At 43.7% G+C, this 12694-nt stretch overlaps 1 protein-coding gene across 2 annotated transcripts in view; it reads right to left on the bottom strand.

Annotated features, from left to right (window-relative positions):
• The window catches only part of VPS35L (VPS35 endosomal protein sorting factor like), a 146162-nt gene that overhangs the window by 110017 nt on the left and 23451 nt on the right, over positions 1 to 12694 (bottom strand). For both annotated transcript variants that reach the window (XM_006123143.5, XM_089782301.1), the window contains exon 8: positions 9104 to 9188. In XM_006123143.5, coding sequence (XP_006123205.3) covers positions 9104 to 9188 — 85 coding nt within the window. The remainder of the gene's footprint in view (positions 1 to 9103; positions 9189 to 12694) is intronic.

Genomic DNA, 12694 nt, shown 5'->3' with positions numbered 1-12694 from the left:
GGAAAAATTAAATAATGAAAATATAAATATAGTAATAGAATGTAACGTATAACGTTTTGCACACTCCTTCATAAAAAGACTTAAGGTACTGTACCAAACAAATAGTGACAAATATAAAATAACAGAAAGGCATATACAATAAAAGCAACATGCTATCATGCAAGACAACTTCACTAAACAAGGACTAAAGTGTAGCACTCTCTTAGAGAGATGATAAAAACAGATGTAATAAATTGAATGTTAGTAGTTAAATAAAGGGAGAGTAGAGTGGAGAGCAGAATATTTTATGGACTCATTTAGTGTGTCCCAATTTTGAGCCAAGCATTTAGGGGCCACTCAGGGATACCTCGTGGGTGTCTTATACAGAGGCAGAATGCAGCTGAAACAAGACTGTATAGTTATTAGACAGACTGCCTCCAAATTTAAATCTGAGGATTCCTGTGACACCACCAATTTATTAGGGCACAAGCTTTCATGGGTAAAGCCATCATTCATCAGATGAATGGAAGTGGAAGTTACAGAAGCAGGAGTATATGTACAGACAGTCTCCACTATCCTCGCTCTCCGGATCATCATCTTGTTGTGATGAGTATCAGAGGGGTAGCCGTGTTAGTCTGGATCTGCAAAAACGACAAGGAGTCCTGTGGCTCCTTATAGACTAACGGATGTATTGGAGCATAAGCTTTTGTGGGCAAAGACCCTCTTTGCATCTGACGAAGTGGGTCTTTGCCCACAAAAGCTTATGCTCCAATACATCTCTTAGTCTATAAGGTGCCACAGGACTCGTCACTTTTGTTGTGATGAGTGGGCTTGTGCATTCCAATTAACCCGAGAGTGATGCTGTAGGGAGTCTTGTACTTCCAGTAGGTTCACCCATGGTGGCAAGGTCAAAGGATAGGGACCAGATGAAGAACGATCCTAAAAATCCTCAATGGCAGAACAGGCGGAGGATAGAAAGGGTAATGCTACAATGGCTGTAAAGGCGAACGAAGGCTGCAACAGACAGGATTCTCCCAACTGTTGTGGATTCCATGCCATTGGACCCGGGCCTTCTATCCATCAAGGATCATGTGGTAGCTGCAATGCAACAGTCCCCCCACGTTAAAAGAAATCACGCACAAGCATCTTCCTATGCACTACTTTCCTAAGATTAAGCTCTACGGCAACTGGCGAATGGCGACAGGAGCAGGACTGTGAAATCCAGAAGCTTTTAGTCATGGACTAGCATGTAGGCGGTGGATGTGTTTATCAGTTATTTTGTTTAAGGACCGAGGTAGAAGAACAGTCCAGCAGCTGCATCCACGACTGATTAGCCCTATTTAGGATCTGCTCTGTTCACCCCATATGGGGAGGGGACTAGAAAAGGAGTCCTAAACATAATCCACTTCAAACCCCCTCACTGGATAAGCACATCCAGTGGGTACACCTCTATGGAGTCAAAACTGAAGGTTAAATTTTGGAACATGGAATATTTGGACTTTAACGGACAATCCAGACAGTGGATGGACCTGAAAGATACATGGCAATTATTGCCCACAAGCTCCAATGATTTAACATCGACCTAGCTGCCCTGGCAGAAACACGTAGACCAGAAAGGACATCAAAGAGAAGGCAGAGGGTATACCTTTTCTGGAAAAGAACCCCAAAGGTAGAAAAATGAATTTGTGGAGCAGGACCTGCCATCAAGAAAAAAACTGACCAAGATCCTATCTGAAGTCCCTGTTGGTATCAATGAGCGTCTCATGACTCTCTGCTTGAAGTTTGCCAATAAACCAACAGGCAACTGTCATGAGTGCTTACGCCCCAACTTTAGACACCAAAAATGATGTGAAGGAGAAGTTTTACACCCAACTGGACAAAGTCTTGAAAGACATTGCCAAAGACAATAAGTTTATTCTTTTGGGAGATTTCAATGTCAGGGTCGGAAGAGACGCAGACCTCTGGAAGCCCACCATTGGAAAAGAAAGAGTTGGCAGTAGCAATGCCAATGGAGTGCTCCTCCTTACAAAACATGCGGAACATGAGTTTGTCATCACGAACATCCTCTTCCGCCAGAAGAATAAATTTAAGACCTCATGGCAACATCTTCGATCCAAGCACTGGCACCTTCTAGATTATGTCATAGTCCACTCTCAGGATCGGCCCGATGTCCTTCTTACATGTGTGGTTTGATGAGAATGATGTGAAAATCGAAAGTCTGATTGAGGTAAGAAGGAAAGCCTTCAGGGACTGGCAAAGCAACATCAACTGCACAATGAAGAGAGATGTGCATGCCAAAGCAAAAGTCCAATGCAAAACAAGGACTCTGAAAAATCAATGGTGGACCGAGAAGGCATGAGAGCTCCAGCATCTCACAGATATCAACAATACGAGAGGTTTCTTCAATGCTACGAAAGCTGTTTATGGACCCAGAAAACATGGAATTAATCCCCTGAGATCAAGGGATGGTACCCAACTCTTGAAAGACAATGAAGCCATTGCTTCTCGCTGGAGGGAGCACTTTTACAAGCTCCCGAACCGCCCCTCCACCATAGTCCCAGAATCCCTTGACCGAATCCCTCAGCAACTGCCTAGGGACGATCTTGCAATACTTCCTACCCTGAGTGAGGTCCAAGCTGCCATCAAAGCAATGAAGAGCAACAAGGCAACTAGACTAGACAGAATCCCCGATGAAGTCTTCAAAGAAGGTAGGCCAGAGCTCCACAAACAACTGCATTTCCTGATGCTCAAGATCTAGAATAGGAAGAAGATACTGCAAGAGTTCAAAGACACACTGATCATCAATTTCTTCAAGAAGGGTGACAAATCCAACTGTGGAAACTAATGCAGCATCTATCTCCTGGCAATGTCAGGGAAAATCTTAGCTTGAATCCCTGCCAATTGACTCCTGCCACTCTCAGAAGAAATTCTTCCAGAGACCCAGAGTGGCTTCCAACCATTCTGAGAAACAGTGGACATGATCTTCACCGCTCGGCAATTGCAAGAAAAATATCGCGAACAAAATCAAGCCTTATACATGAGTTTCATTGATTGAATTGAACACCTTGTTCAGATCAATCATAGTTCCCTGTGGATCATTCTCTCAAAAATCAGTTGCCCCCAAAAATTTGTCAGTATCCTGAGGCTGCTTCATAACAATATGACTGCCACAATGCTGAGTAACAACAGATCTTGAAGCAATCTCTTTGAGGTCAAAACAGGAGTCAAACAAGGTTGCATCATTGCCATGACCCTCCTTCTCATGGATGGCAAGCAGATTGTCTTCAGAAAGAATGGAAAGCTTTTCAACCTCAGGAGACTGAAGGCCAAAAGCAAGACCTCCATGACTTTGAGCATTGAGCTCCAGTACGCAGATGACAATATGGTAGCTGCTCTTTCCCCCGTACCTTTTCAGACCATCTTGAGCACCTTCGCTGAAGCATATGAGAATCTCTGTCTTGCACTGAACATCAAAAAGACCAAGGTGCTCCATCAACCCTTGCCAACGTGACAATCTCATGTACCATCTTTAAAGTCAACGGAAAACTGCTGGAAAATGTGGAGCATTTCCCGTACCTTGGAAGTCATCTCTCCGGCAAAGACGACATTGACGCAGAAATCCAGAATTGCCTGAGCAGCACAAGCTCTGCTTTTGCCCGCCTGGAACAAAGGGTCTTTGAGAACAGGGACATCAGTGATGAGACAAAGCTCCTTGTGTACCGCACAGTGGTTGTTCCAACACTGCTGTACATATGTGAAACCTGGACAACATATAAGTGTCACCTGAAGGCACTTGAACAATATCAACAATACTGCCTCAGGAGAATCCTAAATATCCCTTGGGAAGATAAGTGTGTGAACACTAGCGTCCTGGAAGAGTCGAAAATGACCAACATTGACGCTATCATCATCTACCAACAACTTTGATGGAATGGTCATGCCTGCCAAAATAGATTCTGTTTTCTGAACTGAAGGAAGGATGGAGGAACGTTGGTGGCCAGAGGAAGAGATTAAACAACATGCTGAAGGCAAACATGAAAAAGTGCAGCATGGGTGTTGACACTTGGGAGAACCTTGCCCAGGACCGGACCCATTGGAGAGTGGTAATCCATGAGGGGGTGGTGCAAGTTGAGAGGTCCCACCACAGCATAGACGAGGAGAGGCGGAGAGAGAAAAGAGGCAAAAACTGCCCCACATCCCTCCAATAGCCTCCAGCACCTGACCTTTCTGCAATAAGATCTGTGCCTCCAGAATCGGGCTGGTCAGACATCTATGGATCCACAAATAGGAGGGTGACAGGAAGACATCCTACTCGTTATTGAGTAACTGCTCAGATATGGAAAAAGCTGCTTGTGTTAATGCTAATCAAGCTAATGAAGTCAGAGTGGAAATGGGTCATTCGCAGCATTTGGTGCGAATATCCAGAGAGGAGAAATTGCCTTTGTAATGCATTAACCAATTTGTGTTAGTTTTCAAAATTAGCAAAGGAGGATAAAAAAAAAATAATGTTCAGAAGAGAGGGGTTCACATCCACAGGGGATACCATCACAAAGGTTCACTTATTCACTGACCTAAGGAGTTAGACAATCCTAAAGAAGTGGTGAGTGTCAGAAGGCAGAAACCTACCAAAACTAAGGCAGAATCTCTCAAATAATACCAGGCTCTTCCTCATTAAAAGTCTGAAAACTCAAGAGGACCAGCTTAAAAATGATTTCACCAGTTGACCATTCACAGCTGCTCAATCCAGTGACCAGACACGCTGGTACATTCTGTACTATCTGTAAGTGAGGGAGAAGAACTGCTGGAAGCAATTATAAGAAATTGCTTTAGTTGACACAGCCTATGATTACAGAGGCTTGTGTTACTGTTGGAAGATAAAACACAAAAACAACACTCCAGACCTGAACTTGATTTACTATTTTAAAACATGCTCAATTAATAAGTAAAGGCATCAAGGAAGGGAAGAAATTCCTCATGGCAACAATACTTAATACTTAGCAACATTTCAGCATACCATTGGTTAAGGATGAGAAAGATCTGAAGTGGCCAGCCAGTACAGGTTGAACCTCTCTGGTCTGAGACTCTCTGATCCAGCAATATCCAGGGCCTGGAAAGACCATAGGTGCTGCTGGACCAGAGAGCCAGGACTGGCTAGGATCCCAGCCAGGGCTGAGAGCAGAGCTGGTCAGGCGGCCAGGAGCCCAGCCAGGGCCAGGGCCAGAAGCAAAGCTAGTAGGGCAGCCAGAGCCTGGCACGGCAGCCAGAGCCTGGCATGGCCAGTCGAACAGCCAGAGCCTGGTCGGGCAGCTGGAGCCCAGCCAGGGCCAGGAATGGAGGTGATCGGGTGTCCAGGGCCAGGGAACCTGGCCCAGAGGCAACACAAGGAAGGGGGCCCAGCCAGGAAGCTGGCAGCCCCCTGGGAGAGCCCAGAGGCCAGACCTCCCCTGAAGGTGCAAGACCAGGCAGGTCCAACCTGTAATGTCATCTAAACATCTCCCCAGACTAGAAGTTAGTAGGGAGACCCTGGCTACGGTGTGCACAATATCAATACACTTATGATACTTTGACTTTGCTAAGAAGCTTTATACAAAAGCTAAGGAATATGCAGATAAGATACATCCTGCAAAAACTCTGTATTATCCATCACCAGCAACTGACTCCCATCCGCTAAGGAACTAAGGGAAGAGAAATTCCTGACAATTGCCAAAGCAACCACCTACAGTCAATCACATTAAAAGCTGCTGAGAAGACAAACATCACCACGATATCCCACTGACTCTAACAATATCTTGCATGAGTTTAGTCATGCCCCAATCAGTAGGTTTCAAGCCTAGAAGCAACCTGAATCCAACCTGAAGTGTATTTAAGAACTCACTGGAATGGAAGTGCATCTGGAGGTGAAAAAAGTGAAAGTTTGAGATGGTCTGAGGCTGAAGGTAATTAGTAGGTACTCCAGCATCAAAGGACAGCTGAAGAGACAGACAGACCTTTGCACATTCTGAGGATGGCTGGCTAAAAGACAAGCTGAAAATCCCTCTTAAGAGTATCACAAGTGCACCACTATAGCTAAATGACCAGAACAGACATAACTAGAGAGAGTAGATCTTATGGAACTCAAAAGGCAATAATCGTACCAGAAACCAAGAGAAGAGGAAGGTCCAAAGGAAACAGACAGTCTCACAATCAAAATGTGCTTTACGGTAACCGTGGAATCTGTCAATCTCAACCAGGAAGAATATAAAAGTCATATACATTCTGCTCAATGGTAGGGATGTAAATCGACTCGTCAACTATCCGATAAGATTTTGTTTATCGGACAGTCAACTAGTCCTTTGACTAGTGGCTCCCCCCCTAGCTACTTCTATCAGAGGCAGGAAGGGAGGGGAGCGGAAGCTGGTGCTGGGGGAGAAGCCGGCTTAAAAGCACCATCTCCCAGCACCATCTCCGTGGGGGACAGAGTAGGAAGGGAATAAAGGCAACCGGATGCAAGCCGGAAATCAGCTGATTCATGCCTTGCACCCAGTCCCAGACGCTGCACCTCTGCTTTTTAAATGTGTTAAGAGCCTGCTGGCTCTTAATACATTTAAAAGGCTGGAGCACAGCAGAGGGGACCCGGCACTAGTTTGTGCCAGGTCCCCCAGCTGCGCTCCAGCCTTTTAAATGTAGTAAGAACCAGCAGGCTCTTAACATAAGAATGGCCGTACTGGGTCAGACCAAAGGTCCATCTAGCCCAGTAGCCTGTCTGCTGACAGCGGCCAGCACCAGGTGCCCCAGAGGGGGTGGACCAAAGACAATGATCAAGCGATTTGTCTCCTGCCATCCTTCTCCAGCCTCTGACAAACAGAGGCCAGGGACACCATTTCTATCCTCTGGCTAATAGCCTTTTATGGGCCTAACCTCCAGGAAATTATCTAGCTTCTCTTTAAACTCTGTTTTAGTCCTAGCCTTGACAGCCTCCTCTGGTAAGGAGTTCTCCAGGTTGACTACGCGCTGTGTGAAGAACTTTCTTTTATTAGTTTTAAACCTGCTACCCATTAACTTCATTTGGTGTCCTCTAGTTCTTCTATTATGGAAACTAATAAATAACTTTTCTTTATTCACCCTCCCCACACCACTCATGATTTTATATACCTCTATCATATCCCCCCTTAGTCTCCTCTTTTCTAAACTAAAAAGTCCCAGTCGCTTTAACCTCTCTTCATATGGGACCCGTTCCAAACCCCTAATCAATTTAGTTGCTCTTTTCTGAACCCTTTCCAAGGCCAAAATATCTTTTTTGAGGTGAGGAGACCACATCTGTACACAGTATTCAAGATGTGGGTGTACCATAGTTTTATACAAGGGCAGTAAGATATTCTGTGTCTTATTTTCTATATCTTTCTTAATAATTCCTAACATCTTATTTGCCTTTTTGACTGCCGCTGCACACTGTGTGGAAGTTTTCAGAGAACTGTCCACGATAACTCCAAGATCTCTTTCCTGATTTATCGTAGCCAAATTAGCCCCCATCATACTGTACATATAGTTGGGGTTATTTTTTCCCAACGTGCATTACTTTACACTTATCCACATTAAATTTAATTTGCCATTTTGTTGCCCACTCACTCAGTTTGGTGAGATCTTTTTGAAATTCTTCACAGTCTGCTTCTGTCTTGACTATCTTAAACAGTTTAGTATCATCCACAAACTTTACCACCTCGCTGCTTACCCCTTTCTCCAGATCATTTATGAATAAGTTGAACAGGATTGGTCCCAGGACTGACCCTTGGGGGACACCACTAGTTACCCCTCTCCATTCTGAAAATTTACCATTTATTCCTACCCTTTGTTTCCTGTCTTTTAACCAGTTCTCAATCCATGAAAGGACCTGCCCTCTTATCCCATGGCAATGTAATTTACACAAGAGCCTTTGGTGAGGGACCTTGTCAAAGGCTTTCCGAAAATCTAAGTATACTATATCTACTGGATCCCCCTTATCTGCATGTTTGTTAACCCCTTCAAAGAACTCTAAGGGTATGTCTACACTACCCCGCTAGTTCGAACTAGCGGGGTAATGTAGGCATACCGCACTTGCAAATGAAGCCCGGGATTTGAATTTCCCGGGCTTCATTTGCATAAGCCGGCCAGCGCCATTTTTAAATGCCGGCTTGTTCGAACCCCGTGCCGCGCGGCTGCACGCGGCACGGGCTAGATAGTTCGAACTAGCAAGCCATTCCGAACTATCTGTACGCCTCGTGGAATGAGGTGTACAGATAGTTCGGAATGGCTTGCTAGTTCGAACTATCTAGCCCGTGCCGCGTGTAGCCGTGCGGCACGGGGTTCGAACAAGCCGGCATTTAAAAATGGCGCCGGCCGGCTTATGCAAATGAAGCCCGGGAAATTCAAATCCCGGGCTTCATTTGCAAGTGCGGTATGCCTACATTACCACCCTAGTTCGAACTAGGGTGGTAGTGTAGACATACCCTAATAGATTAGTAAGACATGATTTCACTTTAGAGAAACCATGTTGACTTTTGTCCAACAAATTATGTTCTTCTACATGCCTGACAATTTTATTCTTTACTATAGTTTTGACTAATTTGCCCGGTACTGAAGTTAGATTTACCGGTCTGTAATTGCCAAGATCGCCTCTAGAGCACTTTTTAAATATTGGTGTCACATTAGTTACCTTCCAGTCACTTGGTAGGGAAGCCGATTTAAGGGATAGATTACAAACCACAGATAATAGTTCAGAAATTTCCAATACATTTCCAATAATACATTTAAAAGGCAGAGCTGCGGTGGGGTTAGCTCCTGGGGCCAGGCACTAACCCCACTGTGGCTCCCCCACTTATTGCCAAGTCAATAGAAAATCCATCGACTAGCTGATTAAACTAAATTTAACATCCCTACTCAATGAGGAATCCTTGCATAAGAGTTGTGTAGATGTATCTCTTTGTCTGTCTCTCTCTCACTCCAGGCTTTGATGACTTGTAAATGTCTTTGCTTTATCAGACAGGGAACACTGTGTACAACTATCAACATTTTTGTGAAAGTTAAACTCTGAAAGCAATTGTTCACTCCTTAAAACTATTTCTAGAATATTCTGTAATATTACAAAAAATAATACATTTTAAGTACTTACCAAATGTATCAAGTATATCTGTAATTAAAACAAATTTACTTGGATAAAACTGGATTACTGTTGTGTCCGACAGCAGTTTAGAACACTAGAAAAGAAAGAAAAAGGAACAAAGGTTTATCAGAAGGATACAAATTTGTGCTTAGCCAGTTTAAAGGGTAGTCAGTGATTTAATCAGCAAAGTGAAGTGCCATACAAAAAGCCCTAGAGACTCTGAAGTCATTTGACAGAACACTGCACAATACCTGCCGTGATAGATATTGCAACCACATGCAGCATCTTTAAAGACCAAATTGTATTAAGTTTAGATCGGTTTATGTATCATTGTGGGTCAGTGACTGCATGCACCTCAGCAGAGATGGATTACCACAGCACTTGCAGAAACTAAAAAAAGTGGTGACGGAAGACGACATTATGGTGAATCATTCAAGCAGTGGGGTACCATCCCCAAGAGAGGTTTGCACATACTGATTCAGATTTCCAGAGAGTAATAGGCAACAAAAGGGTTTTGGTATAGAAGCAGATGAGTTCCAACTGGCATAGGGCCTTCTTTCTGATTCGGCAAATGACATGGCCCTTCCCTCCAAGAGAGGTCACAACCACTGCAGAACGGTTGGAAAAACTTTGACCTATTACACTCTCAGAAAACTGACATGGGTCTCATGGTATGTTTAATGTGCATTTCAATCAGTTCTGGGACTTGCTTTTTTAAAAGTGTTTTCTTCATAGTTCCTTTACCTTAAGAATAAATATGCCTGCTTAAAAAGGATTGTGTGGTAACATATAATTGCTGACAATGCACTGGTCACAGCCCTCTGAGAGAAAGCAAAACCCTGGCACTGGCCATTAGGCAGACTGGTTTGCTTGGGCTCTCTTCCATTTTGTGACCTTTTCTAAACTATTTAAATTGTGTTTAAAGCTATTGTGTCTTGAAATAGGACTTTAAACCAACCATTGACTCAGTTTAACACTTTTATGTCCAACACTGTGTGTACTGTGGTCAAACACAGGTTTGTTTGGGGGTTTTTTATAGTTTAGAAAAGATCACAAAATGAAATAGCATATTGCTGGAGCAGCATATGTATTAAACTGCACGGTGACCAACTTAGAAAAGATACAGGAAATGGTACACAAACAGAAGGATGTAGCGATAGGCTCTTTTTTAGAAGAAATCTTTGGGAGAAGTTTACTGATGATCTGCTCCCACTGTAAAAAAAAGCGAGCTTGGGGTGGGAAGAGAAGAGTAAAAAAACCAAACATGACTGGCTATCCAATACTCTCTCTTGAGAAACAAAAAACAAAAAACCAACTTATAGCAGGGGTCTCAAACTCCTGGCCTGTTGGCCAGAGAGATTGTGCAATCTGGCCCCGAACTCCCAGTTGTCAATTACTGGCCCCCAGCTCCATCCATTTATGGCATCCTTCCCTCCCTCACTCCCTATGGCATCCCATCCTCCAAGCACACAGCTTTTGGAATCTCTGGAGGACCTGGTACCGTGTGGCTGCAGCTGTCGTGCCCTCCATACTGGCACTTCGGCCCCCATGTAACACAGTGAGCATCCAAGCACACAACACATCTTTTTTTCACTTAATCTAAAGATGACAAAGTTAAAGTGCTATTAACATACTTGTGTTTTCTCTCTTCAAATTGGTATTTTTTCATATATTCATTGTGAGACGGGTTCACCTAGTTGATAATGAGAGCACTTCTACACAGCAATACAAACACTTGGGCTCCAAATTTCAAAAAAAAAATCTATGAATTGTCTGGGGCTTGAAGGAATAAAATTGCAGTGCAGACATTGGAGCTCAGGCTCTGACAATGCATGGAGGGGAAGGGTTTCAGAGCCCATACCCCAGTCTGAGCCCAAACGCCTACAGTGCAATTTTTAGCCCTGCAGCCCAAGCCCTGCAAACCTGTCATCTTACACTGGGCCAGCCACAGACATGCCACAGGTCTTTTATTGTAGTGTAGATGTACCTAAGGAGTATATTATAGGTTGAACCTCTCTATTCCACCACTCTCGGGACCTGACTAGTGAACCAGAGAATTTGCTGTCCCAGGAGGTCGTCTAGCAGCATTACCAACATCTCCTCTGCTTACTGGGCTCTTAAAAGAAATTTAGGGGAAAATTAGAACTAAATTACAGCACAAAACACTGAGAGCCATGACTAGCAGCTGTAAACACACTTTATGGGACCGCAGGAAACTTGGCTGCATCCATGATAAGTGGACATCTGACCAACTACAATCATGTCAGACTAAAGAGTGCTGGATAGTGTTCCCGCTAACATTTTCTATCCTTGGGCGGGTTGAAATTTTTTATGTGCAACACCAATATTGAGATAGTGCATGGATGTGGACCACCAATACAAACAAAACACACATATTTTGTACTGTATTGTATTTTTTAAGCAGTCCATATGTGTGGAAGAAAATACATTAAAACAAGACACCTGTGTCTAGTTGCTGTGAGGTACCCTTAGTGACTACAAAGGTTCTGTAAAAAGGAGGGAATTAGCCTTCTTCTACTCAAGGAAGAGTAGAAGCCCTAGAACAAATTAATACGACTTCAGTGTTTGTAGACAGATACACATTTCAAAGAGATTGCAAATAAGATTTCATCTTACAAAACTAGCATTGCACCTAGTACTTGCTACATCTGACTCCGAAAAGCCAGAACGCTACCACATAGCAAAGATCTGGCCTTAATGCAATATAATTTACCATGTATTAATTAGTAATACCGGATTTTTAAAAAATCATTAAGTTCAGAGTTTTAGATATCTGCAATGCTCCAAAAACATTCTGTTAAAATAATCTTTTTCTTTCTTATCTTAAGCCATTAACACCTTATGCAAACTTTTGTTTGAAATGCAATCATGCAAATATCCTCCTATCACACGCACTCCATGCAGCCAGCTTTCCCCCCTGCCCTCCAACCCAACTAAACAAAGAAGACTACAGCGAACCAGGACACCCCAAACTGCCCCCATCTCACTGCACAGATGCCAGTCAGTCCCTTACCTTCCCAGCTGGGTTTCTGCCTCTTTCTCTTTTCTTTGTGTGTCTCTCCTCCTGCAGATGGCACTCTTGAAACTGCCCTCCCCTCTGATTTCCCCCCCAAGCCAATTAATTAATTACTCATTCCGTTCTTCCCCCAGCCACTTATTGCCTCATTATCTCGGCTGCTTTTCTTCTCTGGGAATTCTTCAGTTCAGCATGCAGCAGCGTTTAGCTGCTGTTTACACATGCTCCATCCCCCACCGGTCAGCTGAGCTCCATACCTGTGCAGGGAGCTTTGAACCTCTGAGCAGGCCTCAGAAAATAGCTGTGCAGTCATGCAGCCACGCAGCTTAGAGGGAACTTTGGTGCTGGACTAGAGAATTTCAAATTGTAGTTACCATACGTTCCAACTTTCCACAGAAAACAAGGTACAAAAATATATTTATACTTCTAGGGGAGCACAGAAAGCTTTTAGGTATAAACACACATTTTTCCCAAGACATCTAATTCACACACTCAGACTGTAAATGCCAGCAGAGCAGCATTTACTACAAATCTAAAATTATTAGTGGAATGGGGCTGGAATT

Source organism: Pelodiscus sinensis, chromosome 15, assembly GCF_052426305.1.
Source record: "Pelodiscus sinensis isolate ZL-2025 chromosome 15, ASM5242630v1, whole genome shotgun sequence".
In the NCBI taxonomy this organism is placed as follows: Eukaryota; Metazoa; Chordata; order Testudines; family Trionychidae; genus Pelodiscus; species Pelodiscus sinensis.
Note: the sequence above shows the minus strand (reverse complement) of the source record. Positions and strands in the feature narration are given on the sequence as shown.